The sequence below is a fragment of the Ailuropoda melanoleuca genome, chromosome 13, assembly GCF_002007445.2.
Source record: "Ailuropoda melanoleuca isolate Jingjing chromosome 13, ASM200744v2, whole genome shotgun sequence".
In the NCBI taxonomy this organism is placed as follows: domain Eukaryota; kingdom Metazoa; phylum Chordata; class Mammalia; order Carnivora; family Ursidae; genus Ailuropoda; species Ailuropoda melanoleuca.
Genome location: NC_048230.1, coordinates 86082794 through 86106990, shown reverse-complemented (window position 1 = coordinate 86106990; position 24197 = coordinate 86082794). Strand labels below are relative to the sequence as shown.

At 44.6% G+C, this 24197-nt stretch overlaps 1 protein-coding gene across 4 annotated transcripts in view; it reads left to right on the top strand.

Moving 5' to 3' along the window:
- The first annotated feature begins 911 nt into the window (after window positions 1–911).
- The window catches only part of KIF16B (kinesin family member 16B), a 290550-nt gene continuing 267264 nt past the window's right edge, over window positions 912–24197 (top strand). For 3 of the 4 annotated variants that reach the window (XM_019801575.2, XM_019801573.2, XM_019801574.2), the window contains exon 1: window positions 913–1067. In XM_019801575.2, coding sequence (XP_019657134.2) covers window positions 1021–1067 — 47 coding nt within the window. In that variant the 5' untranslated portion in view covers window positions 913–1020. Of the gene's footprint in view, window positions 1068–24197 lie in introns of all 4 variants that reach the window. The other variant, XM_019801572.2, reaches the window with a different exon arrangement.

The window sequence follows — 24197 nt, the reverse complement described above, 5'->3', positions numbered from 1 at the left end:
ACCCTGTGGCTCACGGGCAGGCTCCTGGGTGAGTGTGCACGAATGCAGGAATGAATGGCCCTATGAATGAGTTTACAATCTGCAGGAGAGGGCGGGGGGTAGGGTCGGGTGGGGTAGGGGGAGAAGGACTCAGGAAAAGAGGCTAGGTCTGCCCTCACTTCTTAGGTCCTAAGCTTTAAAGAGAAGGTCACTCTCACCCCCGAATATGTTGTGATTAAAATTGAAAAAACAGCAAAAAACAACTACTGAACTGTTACATAAGTGCAAAATGATCTGATTTCAGACAATGTAGCTCTTCTCACCCACATTTTAAAACATCCAGTAAGTACGCTTATTTTCATTTCTCGGTGTCCCTAAATTGAGGGGTCCAAAACACACAGCTTGGTTGGGTAGCTGCAGCAGAGAAGGCCCTAGTGGTTGGAGGTCCCCACAAACAAGCTAGGATAACCTCTGGCCCTCAGGTTCTTGCCCTGTGAATTGGGGGAGCTAACTGTTGCACAGTGGGGGTAAAGCCAGGTCCTTGTTAAGGGCTGAAAATCTGTGTTTCCGGTAATCAGAGCCCAAGGATTGAGGTCTTTGCTCTGGCCCTACATTATTGCGACCCTTTCCTCTTCATCCTCCTCCCCCGTTTTTAAGGTAATAAGGCTGGGTTGCAGCTTTCCTGAAATCACGCCTCCCCGGGGACTAAACCTTGGTGACTGCCAGGCCACCTCCTACAAGGAGGTTCTTCCCAAGTCGGCGACCTTAGGTGACGCCGCCTCAGCATCCCGACCCCGCCCCTCTTCGCCGCCGGCGGCCGCCAAACCCCGGCGCGCGGATCACGCGGGCCGGAGCCGCTCTGGGCATGCTCAGTGGCCCGGCAGGTGGGGCCGCCGCGGGACGCCAGGTCCGGCCTGGAGCAGAGGGGCGGGGGCGGGTAGGGGGAAGTGGGCGGGAGCCGAGGGCAGAGTCGCGAAAGTCGCCGGCGGCCGCGGGGCGCTGGGCAGGTGGGAGCCCGCGCGGGCCGGGCCGGGATGAGCAATGGCATCAGTCAAGGTGGCCGTGAGGGTCCGGCCCATGAATCGCAGGTGAGTTGGGGGAGGCCATAGGCGGTCCCCTGATGCGCCCCCACCCGGAGGAACCTAGTCTCCAACTCCCCTCAAAGGCCAGCCTGGACTTAAGTGTCACGGGACGGTCTCTGGCCCACTGGTCTCTGGCTGTGGCCTCTGGGGGCCTGGAGGACTTCATTCTTTGCTGTCCCTTTCACGCTGCCCTGTTGGGGACCCTGGGGGTACAGAGTTCACAAGGCCAGGAGAAGATTCCTGCCCCATTAACTTGTGGAGGTTTACGTGTTCCCCCTTTTTAGAAGCATCAAGGGATCACTTTCATGAAAGCTTAAAATCCTGGGGGGGGGGCGGTGGGGATATGAGAGTGGTCATGGGACACCACAGCTGTCAGGCGAACTCCTCTCAATTGTGTCAACTCAAAACTTCTCTGTTAACAACAATGTTTTTAATTGCTTATTAAGAGATGATTTCAGTTCTCTGAATGTGAACCCTGACTTCTAATCGGTAACTGAGCAGTTCTTAACTTCACATTCAAGAGGGGATGGGAAACTTTAGCAAAGTTTTCACTTCAGGGGGAAAAAAAATCAAGGACACTTAGACACACGTGTTTGAAATCTGATGGTGTTAAGAGAGGGGAAGAGTTAAAAACACATTTAGAATCCAGTCTTGTATTTTTCTACAAAGTAATGCTTTTCAGAATGATTTGACTCTTTATTCATTGAAAAATAATCCCCGCTTCCTCTTCAATGACCTCTTTATAATCAGTATAGAAAGATGCTTTTTAAATTGGTTTAACTTTAAAGAATGAAGTAGACCGAAGTGGGATGTGTCCTTCCGAGTTGACAGGCCCAGTTCACACAAGGCCATTTGTTTTTATTGGCTTCTGAGTCAAGTTGTTGGACATTTGACTTACCACATGGGCTTTCCACTTTCTCATATCAACTTGTGGAGGTCATTGTTTGGTAGTTCTGACAGCTGATTGGGGCATCCGAGGATCATAAAATCAAATGATTGCCAGAATCTTCTTTGACTCGCCTGAATCTGTTTTTTTCTGTTGGCAAATAAGGAGTCATTATTCTGGTTTGTAGCTATGGAAAACCAGTGCTTTTGTCATTTTTAAGTTACTTGTAAAGCTTTTTAGGGAAGGAGTTTGACTTTTTTGTAAGTCCAAAGAGAATATGGATTTTGCTATGTATATTCAGTCATACATGACCCCAAAGTCATTTAGGTGATTTAAAAAGATTTTTCTTTATTCTGGATTTACATGTATGAAGAAGTTCCTTTCTCTCTTTGGAATAACATGAACACGTGCTAGAAGATTGTATTGAGTGATTTTAGAAAGCACCTACCAAATGCACAACGTTGTCTTGGGGGCTATATGAGGATAAGGTGAATGAGGTTTAATGAGTGTCTTCTAGGAGCCCACTATCGAATGGGGGAAGGACTCCATACTGGCAGGACTCTCCTAAAAGATGGGGCTGGTTGGGAGTGATGGTGCAAGTGCAGTCCTTTGCCAGTGTAGGCCTGGAGCCCAATTGTGTGGAGGGGCTGCAGGAAACATCCGAAAGCCATGCGCTTTGAGGTGGTAGATTGAAGTGATGGTATTTATGCAGTAAGTGTCAAGAACAAGCACAGTGTTGTCACAGAGTGAGTGCTGCCTGCCTGTTGACCCTGTTGATTATCCGAAGTGTGGGGAGGGCATCTGTCTCCTTGGCGGTGCTCAGTAGACTGTTAGAAACATGAGTTTAGGTCTCCGGTGATTTGAGGACTGACATTTGGAAAGCTTTTGCACATAGATGACAGTTTAAGAATGTTACAGTGAGGGGATTTCTCAGGAGGAGAAAATCTTATCTTTATATATAAAACACATATGTGTATATAGACACACATGCACTCATATATATGTATGTATGTATATACATATATACATACACATATATACACACATATACACATACATATGCATATATATGTATGTGTGTGTATATACACACACAACACACATAGCAGGTTACAAAAATGTTACAGTAAGAAGAAAAAGATTGGATACTGGGATATGCTTTTCTTTAGGGTTCTAGGGAGAAGATTGGCTTGCCCTTCATGGAGGAGAACGAGCACAGCAAATTGTCATGGCAGGGGAAGGAACAGTGTCTCTGGAAGGAGGTGGTGGTTCTTGGTGTCAGATGTTGCCAAGATGGTGCCCTGAGGGTGCGAGTAAGATGAGGTCCTTGGTCTTGGAGACAGGAACATTGGTAACCTTCCAAAGGAGAGTTTCAAGGAGACACAATGATCCAGAAGTTGGCAGTGAAATAGAAAGAGTTATACAAATGGCCAACCATAAGTACCTGACCTAAACATGCAAATTTTAATAGCGGTAAGAAACCATTTTTTTTTATCAGTGAGGCTGGTGGATGTTGACTGAACATCAAGTGCTGGCGAAGAAGTGGTGATGAAATCATAAAGGGTCAGAACCTCTGAAACTTTCTCACTGGGAAATTTGATTAGAATTTTATAGAATTTCAAGATTAGAAATTTATAAACCCACCGATTGGGCAGTTTCATTTCTAAGAATTTATTTTATGGATTATATTCCGACCTACCAAGCTGTGTGGGTAGGGATGAACATGGGATTGCTGATGTAATATTTTTGTTCTGTTAATGTTTAGAGGAGCTTTAGGCTAAGAGGGAGAAACCAACAGAAAGCAAAGGCCTGGGATATTGGGAGGTGAGGATGGCTGTTGCAGGCTCTCAAAGGATGGAGGCACAGGGTAAGATGCTGACCTTCTGAGCCAGGAGCCTTTGCAGTAACTATTCCTTGCAAACACCCAGTGCTTGATTCAGGCTAAGATGTGATGTCTTTGTTTTTACTACCATGCTTCGAGTTATGTGGCAGAAGTGGTTTTGAAAGAGCCATTACTTTGCATCATATAACAGCTGCTACCCTTACTGAGAGTTCTCTCTGTGGCGGTGGCACAAAATCTAATTTAATCTTTGTAACAGTCTTAGTAGGTACAGAGTATTATTGTCATGCCTTGTACAGATTGAGAAACATAGTTAACTTGCCCGAAGTCAATTTCTGAGGACAGTCACAGCTCCACTTTTTTAAAATGAGTAAAACCTTTGCCAAAACTTAGTTCACTCATAGATTTTTAGGGGCAGATTTTAACATTTATGTATTGTCTTTTTATGCCTTATGTGTGTATTCTTATATATGCCTTTTTCTTTGTGATTTCTTCCATTGTTCTTAGGCCTGGCCTTTTCTTTTTTACTGGTTTCATTGTTTATAATTTTACAAGATACTTATTTCCCCTTCTGAAGAGACAACAAAAATAATGATTTGGTAACTAATTTGTCCATTTCCTCTTGGTTTCACTTGTTTGTTTTTTCACGGAAACACTAGATGATTCTCTCTCTTTTTTTTTTTTTTAAGAGAGTGTGAGAGCGCTGGGGCCCGGACAGGCAGAGGGAGAGAGAGAATCTTAAGCAGGCTCAGTGTGGAGCCTGATGCAGGGCCGGATCTCACAACTCTGAGATCATGACGGGTGAAATCAAGAGTCTGACACTTAACTGACTGAGCCATCCGGGCGCGCCCCCCCCCCCATGATAATGTAGTGCCATTTATCCTGTCCCATTGATTTGCCAGTGTTGATGAGGCTGGGGTCTGAGGGCAGACTGCGTGGGTTCCAGTTTTGGCTGTCATTTACAATTGGGTAAAATTTGAGCAATAGACTTAATTGTTCAAACCTCAGTTTTTGCATCTATAAAATGGGTGATAGTGATTGTACATACCTTATAGTTTGTGAGGCAAAGTCTTTTCTCATATATATCTTTTACCGTGATTCATAGACGACACATTTGAAATCGAAGCCCTGTAGATATTTTATGCATACAGGTTCATGAGGTATTACATGCAGTTCACTCATATTTTCTGTTCTGTCTTATTTTATTCTATTGTCTTGTTAAAAAAATGCCATTTCTAGATCCACTAAATTGACTTTAAGATCTATTAATGATTTGCAGTTGGCAACATGAAGGTTGTGAGGCTCACATGAGATTGTGCATGTGGATAACGTTCTCCACACAGTGCCTGGCATGCAGCAAGGGCTCTGTAAAGATTGGTTATTGTTCTTACTGTTATTTTTTTTTTACAGGTTAACGATTGTAACTTTATTCAGTAACGATATATGAGGTTTTTTTTTTTTTAACCAAAAAATATGTACTGAGTGCTGGCAACAGGCCAGGTGATAGCTTTTTAACGTGGTTTCTTATCTGATAAGGCAAGAACACCTCATTCCTTCTCTTTTCTGACTGTTTTTAGCTTTTCTTTTTGATTAGCTTCTCAGGTGGGATTTACAGTCATGTTTATCAAGTTGAAAAGAGAAGAAGGAAAAAAGCCACCAGTGGTATTTTGACTGGGATTGAGCTCTTTGGTATACTGAAGTCTCATTTCAGAGTGGCAGGGACTAGTTCGAGGTGGTCTCTTGGATCTCTGATGAAGACAGCAGACAGCCCAGGTGTTAGGGATGGGGGACCTCTGTCGAGATGCTGCCAGGCATCAGGCATCATGCTCTTTTCTTTACCGTGGCCACTTCCTTTCCTGCTCCCACCAACTGAGTGACTGAGGGCTTTTAATGCCCATTTGATAGAAGGGAAACTGAGAGCCCTTGCAGAATAGTCCCTGGAGTCTGGACTTGAACCAAGCCTATCATACTCTCATTTCTGAAGCTCTTCTATTATATGGAATGCTTAGATGAGAGGAGAGCAGGGGACCGCAAGGCAGGTAGGAATGAGTACAGTTATTACACCAACTGAAGCTTTGTGTAAGAACTCGTTGAGAGGCAGGTAGACAGGTAGACAGGGTGTTGTGAGGACTTTACTTCATTAAGCTTGGGAGTTTGGGCTTTCATTCTCCAGTTTGCTGGTTAGTATGGTAGCTATTGGCTCCACATGGCTATTTTAGTTACCATTAAGTAGAATTTAAAATTTAGTTGCTCAGTTGCACTAGTCACATTTTAAATACTCAGTAGCCCATGGATTGAACGGCACTGATATAGAGCCTGTCCATCATTGTGGAAAGTTCTGTTGGATGGGAAGACTGAACTGGCTTAAGTCCCAGATTTACCACTTCTGAGCTTCCTGCCTTGGCACTTAAGTGCCCTGAGTTTCAGTTTCTTTATGTGCAAATGGGGGTCTTCACAGGACTCACCTTGTGGGGCTGAGATGGTGACTGAATGCACTCACACTTGCTAATAGTGTTGGGCCTCAAAGCGAGTGCTCTATAAATACTGGCTATAAAAAATTATTTTTAGACACTGGGGCCTACTGATGGTTTTAAAACAGGCTTGTCATTTGGCATTAGTATCTTCAGAAGTTTCATCTAATAGCAGTGCAGGGAAGTGCTACCAGGACCAGCAACAATGAACTTTTATTTACTGTTTGCCAAGTGCTGTGCTAAGTGCCCTTTATGCACTATTATTATCCCATTGACTTTCCTATCGTTCTCTGGGATGCAAGACCCAGGGCCTAAATGTCTGTATGAGTGGGCAGAGGCCAGTGCAGGAAGACCATAAAGAACTGAAACATGACCCATGGCGATGTGATTCTTGACTAGACTGGAGTTGTAATAGGTATTAAAATTCAACCAAGTACATTCAAAGTCTAATAGGCTTTATGAAGCAATTCATGAATCAGGAAGCACCCCCATCTAGCAAGTAGAAAGGAGTTCCAAGGAGTCGGTACAAAATGGAAGGTTTTATAGGAAGGAGGTTGGGACAAGAAGTTATTAACAGAAGTAAAGAAAGGATTGTTTCAGCCAAGGTCACCTTCCCTGAGGAGAAGAACAGAGTCTTATTGGGTGGATTACCTTGTCTTCCTCTGGGGGGCGGAGAGGGCCCATGGGACAGAGTACCTCAGTTGTGCTGACCAGGGAATTGTTGGCCAACTGCATTCCTGGGGGAGGTTGAAACTGCAATCAGGTTAGATGTTAAGCCCCAGTGACTTTGCTTAGCATATGTGAATCCATTTTGGAAGTAGGAACCATAGGAAAGGGTACAAAGGATAAGACTTGCAAGCAAAATCCTGAAGAAGCTTTCACTGTATTTTCTGACTGTGAGAATAATACATGCTTATGAAAAAATGTATGCTTCTAGAAAAGTGTACCAAGGAAATCAAATTGACAATTGCTCATAATTCCATGATCCAGGGATCACTACTTGAAAACTTTTTTTGCATTAGAATTCAGTCTTTTTTTCCCTGCTTGTGTAGCAACATAATGTATACACTATTTTATACCTACTGTTTGCATTTGCAAGAGACATCCCGAAGACCAATCAGCAGGACACAGGGAGGCCAGAGTCAAAGATGACTGAGTGGTTTGGGATATTAAGTGGAAGAATGACTTTCCCTAAAGTCAGGACACCATGATGAGCTGGTTGGGGTGGAGGGGCGTGGTGGTGAGTTGAGTTGGCTCCAGCTGCTGGTGGGGGAGCCAGGCAGTAGGGATTCAAGAGATATCAGCTCTGCAATGCACTTCTGGACGTGGGTCGCTTGAAGGTGATAGTGGATGTTGTAGAAGTGAGTTTGGTTTCCAAGGAGGATGATAGTGAAGAAGGAAGGGTGGGTAGCAGAACTGCATAACTGGCTGTGTCCTGGGCAAGTGGATTTTACTGGATCTTTAGGGCTCATTTCTTTTTTTTTTGTAGCACGCTGATTCTCAGTGTGGTCCTCCCAGGACAGCTGAGAATCACTGAGGCTCTTTTAGGGGGTTCCCAAAGTCAGAACTGTATTTGCGTAATACTAAGATAGTTTTGCCTTTGTTACTCTTCTCTCAAGGGGATATGGTGGTTTTCCAGAAGCACCGTGGTACGCAGTGATGTCATGGCTCTATGTGCTCTGCATTCTGTGTTTTAGAGATGTCTCAGGTTTTATTTCTGGTCTGGTAACTCAGTAGACAGTCCTCCTGTTCTGCTCCTGTGGGGCACAGGGCCTGACCTGGGCATCGCAAACCTGGGCTAGGCAGAGGAGAAGTGTGGTGTGTGTGTCCGTTTTTGTTTTAAAGAAGAGGAACAGAAAACAGGTAGAGAGGTAGGGGGTTGGGGGAAGAAGACTACTGGGGCAAGGGAAGGATGGAGGGGAGGGATGGCGAGAGAGAGAGAGAGAGAGAGAGAGAGAGAGAAAGAGACAGACGTGGTTTTTCACAGAGGGAGTGGGATAGCTGTGATGCTTTAGGTGAGGTTCCCTAGGGAGGCCTGTGTTGTCACTGACTCAGGGAGCTTGGAGCACATGGAGGTTTTATCCTTTCTTTTATGTGGACTTGACAAGTAACATGAAGCAAGTGATGGATGATGTATTTTCATATACAAAATTTAAAAATATCTTAATGTGTATAATGTACTTCCACAAGATGTGAGTACTAGTAGTTTAAAAATGCTCTTTAGTGACATAGTTTGGTATTCAGTATTCTGCTTTGTTTTACTCATGGAGGCTGTGAGTGAGAGAGAGATCCAGAGTGTGTTTGTCTTTCTGTCTGTCAGGTTATTTAGAAATGTCCGGTTGAGTGGTATGTAGTGCTTTGGATTGAAGGTGATTTATTTTGTATGTCCTCATTTCATGATTAATTTTGTAAAGTATTTCAATAGCCTTTGCTGTTTTTGTGGGTTCTAGAATTGGGATGCAATCTTGTTTTGGGAAGGAAAATATTATGGTTAATATATATATTAATATATATATATATATTAATATAGTTACACCTACAGCCTGGGGGAGGACGTGATAGTGCCTTACAATCCCCAGCGCCCTTCCCCAGGACCAAGAAGCTCTGGTTTATTTTGGTAGCTTGGACTACCTTCTGTCCAGCTCCAGTTGCAGAGACAGTCCAGGAAAAAGTCCTTCATGGGAAGGTGGGCATCGTTCCCTTGGCTTCAGCCGCTGATTCACATAAGCGCAGAGGAGGTTACCGCCAGCAGGACCGCCAGCCCTGCCGGGCTCTGGGCTGAGCACTTGTTTCCTGCTCTGTCCATTTCCAAATACATTCATTATTCATTGTTGCTGCATAGTAGAGGGGAAATAGCTATTTTTGTGATCAGCGTAGACGGTTTGAGCAGATTTTAGTGGGATATGTAGAATTTAAAGTCATTCGAGAAAGAGATTTCACTAATGGTATTGATAAGTGATTTTTGTCCCTGATTACTATTGCTAGCCACTCATTCACTTACTAGGAACTCTGCTAAGTCTTATGCGGTCGCAGTCTAATTTAATTCCTAGCAGCAGCCCTGTAGGGCTGAATATGGTTTGCTCCATTTAATAGATGAGAAAACTGGGGACCAGAGAAGGATTGGGTCCTGGCTCCAATTCGATCCCATTACACTGGTTTTCTGGCTTCATAGCATTTACCATTATCTGAGTGTATGTGCATGCGTGTGCGCACATTAATGTATTTTTGTTTGCCTTTTTATTGGCTCCTTGCACTTAAATTCTGTGAGAGCCAGTAACCCTGTCAGTCTTACTCATAGCTGTTTCCCCAAAGCCTAGGGCAGAGATGGGTACTCAAAAAATGTTTATTGCATTAATAACTGCCACCACCTCCCCTGCCCCTCTCCCCCATCTTTCAGCTGTGGATGCTTGTAAGGAATCAGGAATTCCTAGCCCGGCATCTGTTATGAGGAATCAGGAATTCCTAGCCAGCATCTATGGGATGTCTTGCGTTGCTTCCTGTGAGGAGGAAAAGGGAATTTCGATGATCCTTCTTTTGGGTATTAGGAAGACAGGAGAGGTGAAAGAGGGCTGGGAAGAGCCCAGGTGAAGAAGGACATCTCTGGAGCTTTCCCTGTGTATTAGGTTAATTATATGCAGATTACACATCATATGTAAATTACACATCGAGTACTCATGTTTATCTCTTAAGGTTAGAGAATTGGCGGTAAAACACTTAACTGTGTTTAAATGATACATAGTTTATGGGACAGAGCATTCATGTTCCTTTCTTCAGAAAAAGTGTTTTTTTCTTTTTAACTTTTCATCCTGAAATAATTTTAGACTCTCAGTTCCTGTATGTACTTCATCCAACTTCCCTTAATATTAGCATCCTACATAACCATGGTACAGCTCCCGAACCAAGAAATTAACACGGGTGCAAGACTATTAGCTAGATTCTAGTTTTACCTCGACTGTCCTTCCTCTGTTCCAGGAGCCAGTGCAGGACCGCACATTGCATGTAGTTGCCGTGTTTCCTTGATCTCTTCTGGTCTGTGACAGTTCCTTGGTTTCAGAAGACTGCTAGTCAGTTAGCTTGTGAAATGGCCCGCAGCTTGGGTTTCTCTGATGTTTTATCATGTTTGAATTGAAGATGCAGTTTTGGCGAGAACACCACATAAGTGATCTTGTTCTCTTCATTTCACATGCCAGGGTTCATGGTGTCAGTTTGTCTCCTTAGTGGTGACATTGACCTTGACCACTGGTTAAGTGGTGTCTGCTGGTGGTGTCTGTGGTTCATAGATATCTGAGGGAGAGACTTTTCGGGAAAAGTTTTTGATTTCAGTTTGTAACACTCGTTTTCCCCTGGAGGAACCCGTTTCAGATGTTCTGGTAAAAATTACTGTGAATATAAGACTCATTTAAAGCATTCCCCCTACCCAACTTAGCGAAAAACAATTTTATCATACTTAAAACGAAGGACATTTGTGTTTTGGAAGGCTGCTGATGATTGTACAGGACTGTGTACTTCAGACACTTTCAGTAAGACATTCAGCTCAATGCATGCTGATGTTTTTTATTCTCTACTATTTCATTAACAAAATGATAGTTGTTACCCACTAAATTGATTTGGTGATCTGCAATTTGAAAAACACTAATGTGGTGAATTTATTGTCCAGAACAGAAGTTGGTAAAATCTGATTTATTTCATTTTCCTTCTTTCTTTCTCTCTTTCTTTCTTTTCATGAGAGAACACTGAAGTTAAGATGTTGTTAGATTGAAAGTCAGTCCTATTTCCTCTAGGAAGCTGGGGGCTCACGATCCCAAGAGGCTAAATCAAGCTTAGAAGGAAAATTTTCAACTTTTAAGAGTCTAGGATCCTGAACCCACCATGGGATGTCTATTCTCAGGAGCTTGCTTTCTTGAGCCCTCATGGTCACTTGCCAGGTTACACCTGCTGATTCTTGTTTTCAGGGTTTTGTTAGCAGAATCTAAACCATCGCAGTGATTCTGCTTGGAAAATGTGCTCGGGGCAGAGGTGAATCACTCTGAGCTCTCTCTTAGTGGGACTGAAAGTTCCCCAGGGAGATTTCAAGAAGAAATAATTCAGGGTGGTGGAGACTAGCTCAAAAGTGAGAAAAATTGCAGAGATGAAGCTTTTCAAAATAGATTTTGGTCTGTTCTCTTCCTTTTCCTAATGTTAGTATTTCCCTGTGATCAGATTGAAAGGCAGTTGTGAGAAAAATGTCACTAGTCCTGGGCTGGAGCTCATATATGATGATCCAAATAAGTATTTTTGTTTTCTTCTTTTTCTTCTTATTTGTTTCGAGCAGGGGAGAGGAGGTGTCTTACCTGCTGAGCATCCTGGAAGTATTGAGCTATCTAAAACACTGAATCGGGGGCGCCTGGGTGCCTCAGTTGGTTGAGCATCTGACTCTCGATTTAGGCTCAGGTCCAGATCTCAGGGTCTTGAGAGCAAGCCTCACATCGGGCTCTGCGCTCTGAGCACAGAGGATGGGATAAGCAGCGGCAGATTCTCAGCTTCAGAGTCGGGGAGGTAATCCTGTGTGGAGGGGCACTTGCTAGTTTCTGTCGCAAATCCCTGCCCCCCCCCCATGGCTTTGTACTAAAGTCATATTTATCTTTTGTTCATGAAAGCAGATCACTGTGTATAGTTCCCAGTCAGGAGGTGCTTTTCTATTTCCTGGAGCCTTTACTCTCTGGGGCCTCACCGCGCTCTCTCTCCCGCTTCTTGTTCTCCTTGTTGTGGAAGAGACACATCACGGTGCTCATCGTCCAGTTGGCCAAATGGCCACACCTGGATGCAAGGAAGGCTGGTAACCGTAGTGACTTTAGTGGTTGGGACACCACTTTCTGGCGATTACTCTATACTGTAAAGGGGAAGTGTCTATTTCTCCTGCACCCTATGTTCCAAAAGACGACTCTGTTCCAGCCGGTGATACCATTGAGGACCTTTGTACTTGCCTTTCCATCTGGTGTGGGTGTGGTGCAGATGTCCATGCGTCCTGTTTCCTCCTTCCTTTAGTTAGATATCACCTCTTCAGTGATCCCATTGAAAATATCATCTCCCACCCCTGGTGTTTCCTATCCCCCTTTTCGATTTTTTTTCCTTTATCACACTTATCACAACTTGCCCTACTATGTATTTTCCTTATTTATCAGTATTATTTTCTGAACCCCTCTATGAGGACAGGGGCCATTTCTGTCTTGTTCTTGGCTATCTTTCTTGTGCTTGACACGTAGCAAGTGTTCAGGTGTTGAATAAAATGGGAACCTGGACTGTTCAAAATCCCCAAATTTCAAATGTTGGCAAGGATTATAGCTAAAACAAACAAGTAAACAGATCACTGTGCAGGCCAAGCAGACCAGGTCTGTGGGTGTGATGCTGGCTGCCAGCCTGGGTCTTGGGTGGAGAGGCAGGTGCCAGGGGCTTGGGGTAAAAGACATGGGTTTGTTTTCTAGGTCCACCACTTGCTCATCATGTGAGCTCGGGTGTGTCATTTCGCTTCTCTGGGTCTCAGATCCTCCTTCTAAAATAGACTCTTTGTCTTCCCTCTGCCCCCCATCCCATGTTACTGTGATGATTAAATGAGGTAGATGATACGTAAAAACACCCAATGTGCCATAGATGCTCAGTTAATTATTGGACTTACTGAGCATCTAACTGGCTGGGTCCTGTGCTAGGGTATCAGAGGAATGCATGCTGAGTGGGGGCAGTCCCAGCAAACTTCCAGGGAGGCTTGATCTGGACCTTATAAGATGGGAAAGGGTCATAGCAGAAGAAAGATCTTTCAGTCATTAAGTATTTATTGAGCACCTCTGTGTATAGGGTGCCATTCAAAGATTGGAGATTCTTTGCTGAACAGGATGGATAAAGTGGCTGCCCTCAGAGAGCTTATAGCCTAGTATACTGCTGTCTGATAGAAGGGCGATGTCAGCCACCTATGTGATTTAAGATTTTTTTGGTAGCCACATTAAAAAAATGAAAAGAAATGGGTGGAAGTAACCTTAACCATCTGTTTGACCCATTATTTTCAAAATGCCGTTTCAACATGAAATCAATAGAATAAGTATAAATGAGATATTTTATATTCTTTTCTTATACTAAGTCTTTGAAATCTGTGTTTTGTTTTTTTTTTTTTAATACAGCACAACTCAGTTTAGACTAACTCCATTTCAAGTGCTCGGTAGCCACATGTGGCTGGTCACTGCTATATTGGACAGCACAGGTCTAGGGAAGAAACAAAGATCATATGTAATAGCAGGTAGTTGAAAGTTCTATAAAGAACATAAAGGAAAGGGGTAGGTAACCATAGATACCAGTGGTCAGAGAAGGACTTTTTGTGTAGATAAAAGAAGGTGATGAACTGTGGGAATATCTAGGAAGAATGCTCTAGGCAGAAAGAATAGCAAGTACAAAGGCCCTGTGGCAAGCACATGCCTGGAATATGCACTGGATACAGGATGGGGCCCCCTGTGCAGTGAGTTGGGGGGAGTGTGGTGCATCATGTACAGCCCAGTAAGCCATGGTAAGGTCTTAGGCTTATTCTACGTTGGGTTAGGGCCATTGGAAGAGTGAGAGAATGGAGTGACCTGATCTGACTTTAGTTGTCCAAAGGTCACTTGGGCCACTAGTGGAGAATGGTCTGTAAGGGGGCAAGAATAGAAGTGGGATGACCTGAGCAAGATGTGTAGGTGTATATGATTCATTCACCCTGCAAGCATTCATTGGCCACCTACAAAGTGCCAAGCATTGTGCTTAGGCATAGGGGACACCAACGGGCATGATCTGTGTCCTCAGGAAGCTCAGGCTAGCAAATGAGTGACCTGCTGGTTCGAGGTGGCAAGGTTGAGTAGAGGGGTAGGTGGAGAAGGCAGGGAGCCATTCTGCTGAGAAGGCAGGTGTGGTGCTGTCTGGAGGTGCTGTTTCTTTGCTTGGCCGATCACCAGACTAAAGTGTTAAGCTAAATGAGCTTGAGCTTAGGTGACCTATAAGGCCTTCCTGGTAGTGAGGTCAACAGCCTTTATTCTGTGGAACTCGGACAGCCGCTGCAGGTGAGTCAGGGAGATGGGGGCTGAGGCGCAGCATGTTATGTGGGCAGTGGACCAGTGCTGGAGGCAGGACGGTGAGGAGGGAAGGGAGGAACACTGCAAAGGCAGGCTCTTTATTTTCCCCCAAGGGAAGCTGATGTCCAGTGGTAATGATAACTTATCCTGCACTTTCTACTAACAAATAGTTTTCAGATTTTCTTCTCTTTTTGATGACCAATAAATGGATCAGCGGAAGGAATTCATTCCTCCTTTCCTGGAACAGAAGTGCTTATGGAACTGTTTTGGTTGTAATTTAATCTTGGCTGGAATTCCTCTCTCCTTCGATTTTGAAGAGTTGGAGGATTTTGTCGTTGTTTCTGCTTTCGCTGCCTTTTCCCTTTTCCCTTTTCTTCTGCTCTGTGTCTTGAGAGACAGCTATCTCTAATCAGTCCTAGATACATCTGCTTTCTTTTCTGTACCATCTTCCTTGGCCTTCGCAGCATGTTTGTAGTTCTTGATTTGCCATTTCTTAGTCATTTATTCATTCCTTCATTCAGCAGACATTAAGTGCTTTCTGCATACAAGAAACTACTTTCTTTGTGTGTCAGCTTTTCCTTGGAAGGATACCTCTGGACAATTCCTTGCTTAAATTAGCGATGCAGAGATTTCACTGTCCTGTAATCGCACTCTTTCACACAGTCCCTGGTACAGTGGAGGTGTGCTAGAGGCATGGATATGGAAGGGCGGGTAAATCGGGTGGTCCTCAGGTCGCATCCTGCCATTGCTCCTAAGTACCTGCATGGTTTTCTAAAGGATACCCTAGCCTCCTGATCTCTTCTTTCCTCATCTGTTACAATGGGGGCAGTGATACCTTCTTCATAAGGTTATTTTGACGGCTTAAGGAATTAATAGCTGCACAGTGCTCGCCACTACTTTAGAGTAGGCACCGTCAATGGTAATTATTATAATTTTATCTCGCACCGCTTGGGATTTCACATGGATATCGTGAGGGTGAAGCACAGTCTTACGTAGCTCAATAATGAATGGACAAAGTCCCTAGTCACCAAGCATTCCGTTCTGCTGTGTAGATAATAAAGTACAGGAGGTACTTTGAGAAAGGAAGGTCAGTGTGAGCTCAAGTCTGCAGGGCAGGCGTTATGGGCCGAGTTGAACTTTGAGGTCTGACAAGGCTTAGCTAGGTGAAGAGCAGATGTTTTCACTGTGATCTTGACATTTGCCCAGCTACTGAGCTATTACTGAGCGCTTTTCTTTGATCCAAGGTGATTGAGGGCGTGGTCCCTACTCTCCAGTAGCTCCTGACCTGGGGGAGGGATAGAAACAAAGGGAGCCTCCTGCGTTCTCTAGGTGATGATGGTGTATTCAAGGCAGGATGCAGGAGGGTGGGGGCGTTGACTGGTGCTCCTTCTGAGGGCTGGGAAGAATACCCCAGAGGAGGATACCACCACCGAGGGCTTGTGCCAGGCCTTGTGCTAGACCAGTGGATCTCCAAGTTTTTGGTTTTGGCGATTCCTACACTCCTCAGAATTTTCGAGGACCCCAAAGAGCTTTTGTTTTTGTGGGTTACATCACTCAATTGTTTACCACATTAGGAATTAAAACAGAAAAATTTAAAACATAGGAATATGTAAGCACACGTTCCCTTAGCCATCAGAATGATTCATCACATGCCTGGTAGCCTCTGGAAAACTCCACTGTGCACTTGTGAGAGAATGAGAGTGAGAAACGCAAATAACGTTCTGGTGTAATTATGAACATACTTGACCTTTCCGAGCCCCCATCATCATTACAAGCTGCTGGCTTGCATGTTGGGGATGTGCTGAGCATAATCCAGGCACACTCCTTGCCTTTGTTGGGCTAGTTCCTGTGGTCCTATGTATGGAAGCTTGCGGCTAGGGGCGCGGTCTAATTCAGACTTGGGGGGAGAACCATCTCCGCTAGATTGGAAGTGGGCATTAGCCAGGAACGACAAGTGTAGCAGGTGGAGGGAACAGCATGTGGGAGGCCCAGAGGCCTCATTTGCGGGGCTGAGGGAACTTCTGACGGCTGTGTGTTAATAATGCATTTGCTAGAATAATACTAGCGGTTTGCTTTCTCTGTGAAGCTTCAGCTCGATGTGATTTTATCCACTCGTTTGTTGTCAGAGGCACGCACGGCTGTTCTCAAGCCCCTTTCCTGTGTGACTTGTAGGAAGCTAAGGGGCTTGTTTCTTTGCACTTGTGTTCCAGAGCTTCCTGTTTCAAGAGCTGAACTGGGTTTGTGAAGCTTTGAAAATGCAAATGGAGCAGAGCCATGAAACATGAGGCGGCTCAGTGTGGGGAAGAATGGAGGCTGAATTAGAAAGCATAATTAATCATAAAAGGACGGAAAGGCACTCCTTGAGAGTTGAAGACTTGAGTGAAACAGAAGTAAAACTGCTCCTTTGATGTCATCCTGTGATCATAGATGAGGCCTTGGCTCGGACTCAGGCAGCGAGTGCCATTACACTGTGTTCTGGCTCTCGCCCCCTTCTCCCTCCTCCTCTGAAATGAGGTCCAAATCAGAGATGCAGGTATTACACCAGGTGCAACTGGAGCCTGCCTTCGCCCTCTGTGCTGTTAGAGGAGGGGCCTGCTTTATTGTGCATACACTATTGGGTCAGCTGAGCCCCAGAAATGAGGCCAGACCTGTTTTGCTCTCTCCCTCTGTTTTACTTCAAAGACCATCATGATATCAGACGGCTTTCTTACCTGAGGCCCTTCTGGCTTGATGACAAGGTTATTTCTTTCATTTCCGCATAAATCATGGTAGAGTATTCGGTTTCAAGGAATCTGGGATGCATTCTTGAGTGTTAAGAATCTGCTAACACTGCCCCAGCAGAGCAGCTCTGGGGATCGGTGGCTTCACTGTTCAAAAGTTGCATACCTTGAGGGTCTCAGGAGGTGAAAATACTGGCAGGGAGTTGGAAGGATTGAAAATTAAGGTGTAGTTTATGCGAAAAAGACAAGGAAATGAGAGAGAAAACCCCTCACTTGTGGCTTCTTTAAGAAATCCTAAGGAAGAAATTAGAAAACCTTATTTGCTCCTGGCTGGGTTAAGTCATGTTTTATTTTGTTAAAAGTCAGCTTGATTAGTTTCATTACATTAGCCAGCATTGTCATTGCTTTGTCCCTAGAGGCACCACGGGTGGGAGAAGATAACGGAATCCAACAGAAAGCACACGACATTTCAGAAGCCACAATCAGATTCTTTAGATTTGCTGCCAATTAGTCATTTTAAAAAGTTTTTATTTTTTTTTATTTTTTATTTTTTTAGCTGTTAGAGGCATAACCCCTTTTCTGAAGTCTCTCAGTTTCCTATGGAGGTCTCAACTCCTGTGTCTGGGGCCTGGGGGAGAGCCACTGATCTGGGTGGGCTGTGTGGGCTGCGGGGGGAGGCCTTATCAGCTCCCTTTCTGCTGTCCTGCAGAATGTGATCACAGGAGTGCCGTGTCCTCTCGTGTTTCAGGACAAGAAGGTAATCCAGAGTGTCACATAAGACCTTCTGATTTTTTTTTTTTTTAAAGATTTTATTTATTTGTCAGAGATAGAGACAGCCAGCGAGAGAGGGAACACAAGCAGGGGGAGTGGGAGAGGAAGAAGCAGGCTCATAGCGGAGGAGCCCGATGTGGGGCTTGATCCCAATGCCGGGATCATGCCCTGAGCTGAAGGCAGACGCCCAACCGCTGTGCCACCCAGGCGCCCCAAGACCTTCTGATTTTTAAAGTATTGACAACTACTCAAAATATTTTAGAACACAGGGTGCACCAGTCCTAGCCCTGGGTTGCCACTGAAAAACATCGGGTTTAGAATGAATGTTTACAATTTCTCCCCTACATGACAATAAAAAGCTCCTGCACGGCAAAAGGAACAATGAATAGAACTAAAGGGATGGGAAAAGATATTTACAAATGACATAGCCGATAAAGGGTTAGTAGCCGAGTTACATAACTCAACACCAAAAAAAGCAAATAATCCAATTAAAAGATGGGCAAGAGATATGGACGGATATTTCTCTGAAGAACACATATAGATGGCCAACAGACACAGGAAAAGATGTTCGACATTGCTTATCATCAGGGAAAGGCAAACCAAAACCACGATGAGATATCACATTGTACCTATCAGAATGGTTGATATCAAAAAGACAAGAAATAACAATTGTTGGAGAGGAGGGGAGAAAAAGGAACACTTGTACACTGTTGGCGGGAATGCAAATTGGTGCAGCCACTGTGGAAAACAGTGTGGAGGTTCCTCAAACAGTTAAAAATAGAATTACCATATGATCCAGTAATCCCACTACTGGGTCTTTTTTTTTTTTTTTTTAGAGATTTTATTTATTCATTTGACAGAGAGAGAGACAGCCAGCGAGAGAGGGAACACAAGCAGGGGGAGTGGGAGAGGAAGAAGCAGGCTCCTAGCAGAGGAGCCTGATGTGGGGCTTGATCCCATAACGCCGGGATCACGCCCTGACCCGAAGGCAGATGCTTAACGACTGAGCCACCCAGGCACCCCCCACTACTGGGTCTTTACCCAAAGAAAATGAAAACATTATTCAAAAAGATACACGAACCCCTATGTTTATTACAGCATTGTTTACAGTAGCCAAGATACAGAAGCAGCCAGAGTGTCCATAGCTAGACAAATGGGCAAAGAATATATATATCTCCCATACACACACACACACACACACACACACACACACACACACACACACAGTGGAATATTACTCAGCCATAAAAAAGAATGAACTCTTACCATATGCAACAACATGGATCGAGCTAGAGAGTATAATGCTAAGAGAAATAAGTCAGTCAGAGAAAGACAAATACCATATGATTTCACTCATGTGAAACTTAAGAAACAAAACAAATGAACAAAGAAAAGAGACAAAGCAAAATACAGACTCTGAACTGTAGAGAATAAACAGGTGGTTGCCATGGGGGAGGTGGGTGGGGGATGGGTGAAATAGGTGATGGGGAGTAAGAGTGCACCTATCATGATGAGTAAACAGAATTGTTGGATCACTGATGTACACCTGAAATGAATATAGCACTATATGTTAATTACACTGGAATTTAAAAAAAAATTTCTCCTTTATTTGCTGGTTTATTTATTTTTTTAAAGATTTTATTTATTTATTCGACAGAGATAGAGACAGCCAGCGAGAGAGGGAACACAAGCAGGGGGAGTGGGAGAGGAAGAAGCAGGCTCCTAGCAGAGGAGCCTGATGTGGGGCTTGATCCCATAACGCCGGGATCACGCCCTGACCCGAAGGCAGATGCTTAACGACTGAGCCACCCAGGCACCCCCCACTACTGGGTCTTTACCCAAAGAAAATGAAAACATTATTCAAAAAGATACACGAACCCCTATGTTTATTACAGCATTGTTTACAGTAGCCAAGATACAGAAGCAGCCAGAGTGTCCATAGCTAGACAAATGGGCAAAGAATATATATATCTCCCATACCCACACACACACACACACACACACACACACACACACACACACAGTGGAATATTACTCAGCCATAAAAAAGAATGAACTCTTACCATATGCAACAACATGGATCGAGCTAGAGAGTATAATGCTAAGAGAAATAAGTCAGTCAGAGAAAGACAAATACCATATGATTTCACTCATGTGAAACTTAAGAAACAAAACAAATGAACAAAGAAAAGAGACAAAGCAAAATACAGACTCTGAACTGTAGAGAATAAACAGGTGGTTGCCATGGGGGAGGTGGGTGGGGGATGGGTGAAATAGGTGATGGGGAGTAAGAGTGCACCTATCATGATGAGTAAACAGAATTGTTGGATCACTGATGTACACCTGAAATGAATATAGCACTATATGTTAATTACACTGGAATTTAAAAAAAAATTTCTCCTTTATTTGCTGGTTTATTTATTTTTTTAAAGATTTTATTTATTTATTCGACAGAGATAGAGACAGCCAGCGAGAGAGGGAACACAAGCAGGGGGAGTGGGAGAGGAAGAAGCAGGCTCATAGCGGAGGAGCCTGATGTGGGGCTCGATCCCATAACGCCGGGATCACGCCCTGAGCCGAAGGCAGACGCTTAACCGCTGTGCCACCGAGGCGCCCCTATTTGCTTTATTTAAAACTCTTTACTTCAAACCATTTCCCCTTACCACCTTCCTGCATTACTGGTGTTTTCAATATTTGGGGAGCTGTTATCTTTCAGTGGTCTTTGCTTGGCCCACTGTTGTGTCATAAGCATCCTTGAATGCTGAGAGATGCTGGTCCTTTCCATATTGCTGTGAAGACCAGGAAAGAGGTGTCACGGGTCGGGAGGAGGCTCCTGGAAGATACAGCTCTGAAGTGGTTTCTGCTAACAGTGCTGGTAACGCTAAGGACAGCGACTGCGTCTGCGTAAGCATGTCCTTCACTGCGTGCTTCGACTCTGTGCTCTGAACCCTGTAGCCCCCGTGGAGGCAGGCAGAGCAGGCAAGACTCATCCCCATTTTGAGATGGGCAGGTGGCTTGGTGGTCTTCAACACATTGGTCAGTTAGAGATGCAGAATGCGAGCCTGGCTCTTTGGACCCCAAAACTCTGGGCTACATCGCTCTGATAGTGTGACACTGCATGCCTGAACCCGAAGGCATTTTCTTCTCTGCTGAGGGTTTGGCGGCCTGCTTGGTCTTTTTCTTCCTCTGTCACCTGGTTTCCTACAGGTCCATGGTCATGGTTCGTGTTTTCTTTTGGGCATTGCTAGTGATGTCTGATTGTGGGGGAGGCCCTGGTTGCCCCTCAGACATTTAATGGGGGGAGTGAGAAACCAGGAGTTTAGGACATGGGCCTCCCATCTCAGCTGATGGCTTCCCACCCCAGAGAGTGGATTTAACTGGTATGGGGTGCAGTTGGGCATCAGGAATTTTAAAGCCCCTGGGAGATTCCTGTGGGCAGCGAAGCTGGGGAGCTCCTGGGTTGGGAGTCCTAGCAGGGAGTGTGATTATTGGGGACACTCAGCTGCTGGACACCCAGGATGATGTCAGTGTGCTTGCCTTCCATTGATGCCTGATGTTTTCGAGGTAATGGCAAAAGGAAAATCTGCCTGAGTGTGGAGCGTGGCTTCTTCCTCTGTATTGTTTCCTTGCTCTTGTGTGTTGCGTCACAACTCAGAAAATGGAGATGTGGCATAGCGTCTTCCGTGCCTGCCCAGCATGGTCTGAAAAAGAGCAAGAGCTAGGGCAGGCAGGGAGCAGCTCTTCCTCGAGCCCGGTGCTGTTTAGGCACCAGGGAAGGCAGTGTAACTTGGTTTGGTGTTCTAAGAATATCCTGGAAAAGAACTGTCTGGTGACCTACCCCCTTGTCTGCCAGGTTACAAAATGTGGCGGCTGCTTTAGGCCGTGATTGGGCTTCCTTTCTGGATGGCTTCATTTTATTTGCCATGTCAGCCAAAATCAGATCTCTCCTTGGTCTGACTTCCCATGCCTGGGGTGGGGTGGGCCACTCATCCAGCCCCCCACTGGCTTTGCTTTTTAGAGCCTGTTTGCTCCCACCCACGTGGCGCGATCACGGGCCACCGAAGGGCAAGAGCTATGATCATACATCTCTGTATCCCCAAGAGCATCATACAGGGGAGACATACGTGTTTGTCCATTGACCTGCCCCTGCCTCTAGCCACTGTTGTTCTCTTTAATACGCAAGCGAGCTTTGCAAGCTTTCCCTTGGGGAGGAAGGGAAGGGACTTCTGGGCATGTGTTTCCTGTTTTCTGATGGGACATTCAGTATATAGTAAGAATAATGGGACATCTTTCACAAGTATTTAAAAATAAGTGAAAGAATTTTGGTGTTTCTGATGTTCTGTTTTTATGAAGTGGCCTCTGGGTTGTGTTGATGAAGATAAAGCGTTTCATAAATAAAACCTAGGAAGATCAGCTCTATGGTGCTGCTTCATCTTTTAGAGATCTGCCTGGAAATTTGGCAAAATGTATTTTCTGGATTCTTTCTGTCTTTGGGAAAGCCCTGGAAAGGTGGTTAACACAGATCTGCCTACCTGGAGGGCAGGGCTTTGTGTCGGTTTTGTTCACTGGTGTGTGTCCAGGGCCTCAGACAGCACAGGCATGATACGCGTTTGGTGATTCATGGATGGATCTTGGGTTTGTGATGGAGGTGAACTCACTGATTGTTGGCCGTGTGCCCAGCCTCGTGTTGCCTGCTTTCTTCCAGCACATCTTTCAGCAAATAAATGATACATTAGGCTAGCTCAGTCCCCACAGCCCTGCTGCACAGTCAGTACTTTTAAGCAACTGTGTGCAATAGGTTTATTCAGCCATTTTACAGGTGAGGAAACCAAGGCTTTACAAAGTCAAATCAGGTGTCAAAGTCACCAAGCAGCTGTGAGGCAGGATTTCAACCCAGGTCCCAAAAGCCCAGTGTTTCCCCGCACAAGTATGAAACCACTTTGCTTGGCAACATCAGAAGCTGGGCTTGCATCTTACCCACTCCGACTCGAAGTGAAGTCTTTTGAAGAAAATGTCCTGCAATTTAGTATTTTTTTTTTTTTTAAGATTTTATGAAAGAGAGACAGCCAGCGAGAGAGGGAACACAAGCAAGGGGAGTAGGAGAGGAAGAAGCAGGCTCCCAGTGGAGGAGCCTGATGTGGGGCTCGATCCCAGGACTCTGGGATCATGCCCTGAGCCGAAGGCAGACGCTTAACCACTAAGCCAGCCAGGCGCCCCGCAATTTAGTATTTTGAAGCATACCTTTCTCCTATCTGATATATTTAGCTGGCAATGTTGTAAAAGGAATCAATCTTCTTTTTACAAGCCAGCTATTGTATTTTTTTTTTTTTATTATTTCAAAAGCTGTCACTGAGAACATTTTTCTAAAATAGAGATAAATCTGGAAGGAGGGTTATAGTGATGGTGTGGGGAAAGAGCAGAGCAAACTCATTTCTTTGTGTTCCGTGGTGCTGCCGCACTAAATGAAGCTATCTTTGGACATTAAATAGTTGACTAAACATCTGAATGCAGGAAAACAAGAGGAAGTATTAGTAAAGTTTTCGATGTTTACACTTAACGCCATTTCATTTAAACTGCCACTTTTCTTTTATGAACCTGTAGCTTCTGTGTTTTGGAGAAGCGTATTGAAGAAGTTTGGTCATATGTACATCCTTATTTTTCCTCTTTCCTGTGATTCAGAAGAGACCCAGGTTCCCTCTGCCTTGGTCCTGGAGTCAGAGCACAGCTGTGGGTCTTTGGAAAGAGCCGAGCTTCTGCCTTTGGCGTTAACATCTGCCAGGTTAACTGATGTGTATAGAGAAAACACATCTGCATTTAAAAATTGAAAAAGTGTAATAGGCTTTGAAGCATTAGCTTCATTTTAGTGATTGAAATTCAAGAGTAGTATCTTGTTTTCAGTTCAGCTGTTTCACTCATTCTTTCATTGCTTATTCGTTCATCCATCTAGGTGCTTTTTGTATGTGAGGGTAGTGCTAGGTATTGTGGGATGTGTAGAAAGGAAGGCATTATCTCTGCCCACAGGAAGTGATTGGACTGGTAGAGAAGACAAATATGTGGTCACCCAGCAGTAAACAGGTAGAAGGTAGAAACTGCTGTGGTGTATTGTGGAATATCACATAGAAGATGTGTGTTAGGGAGTATCACACAGAAGATGTGGTGTGTTACGGGATATCACATAGAAGATACTGGCTATGAGGAGTTTGGGAAGGCTTCCTGGAGGAGGAGACATCTTTAAAAGCTTTGAAGGAAAAGTGAGATGGAGGAGAAAAATACATTCCAGACAGAGGTAACAGTGTGAAGGTCGTTGTGAGTCTTGGGAGAAGGAACAGTTTGGAATGGGATGGGGGGCTTGGGTGGTGCAGATGTGTGGGAGATGAGGCTG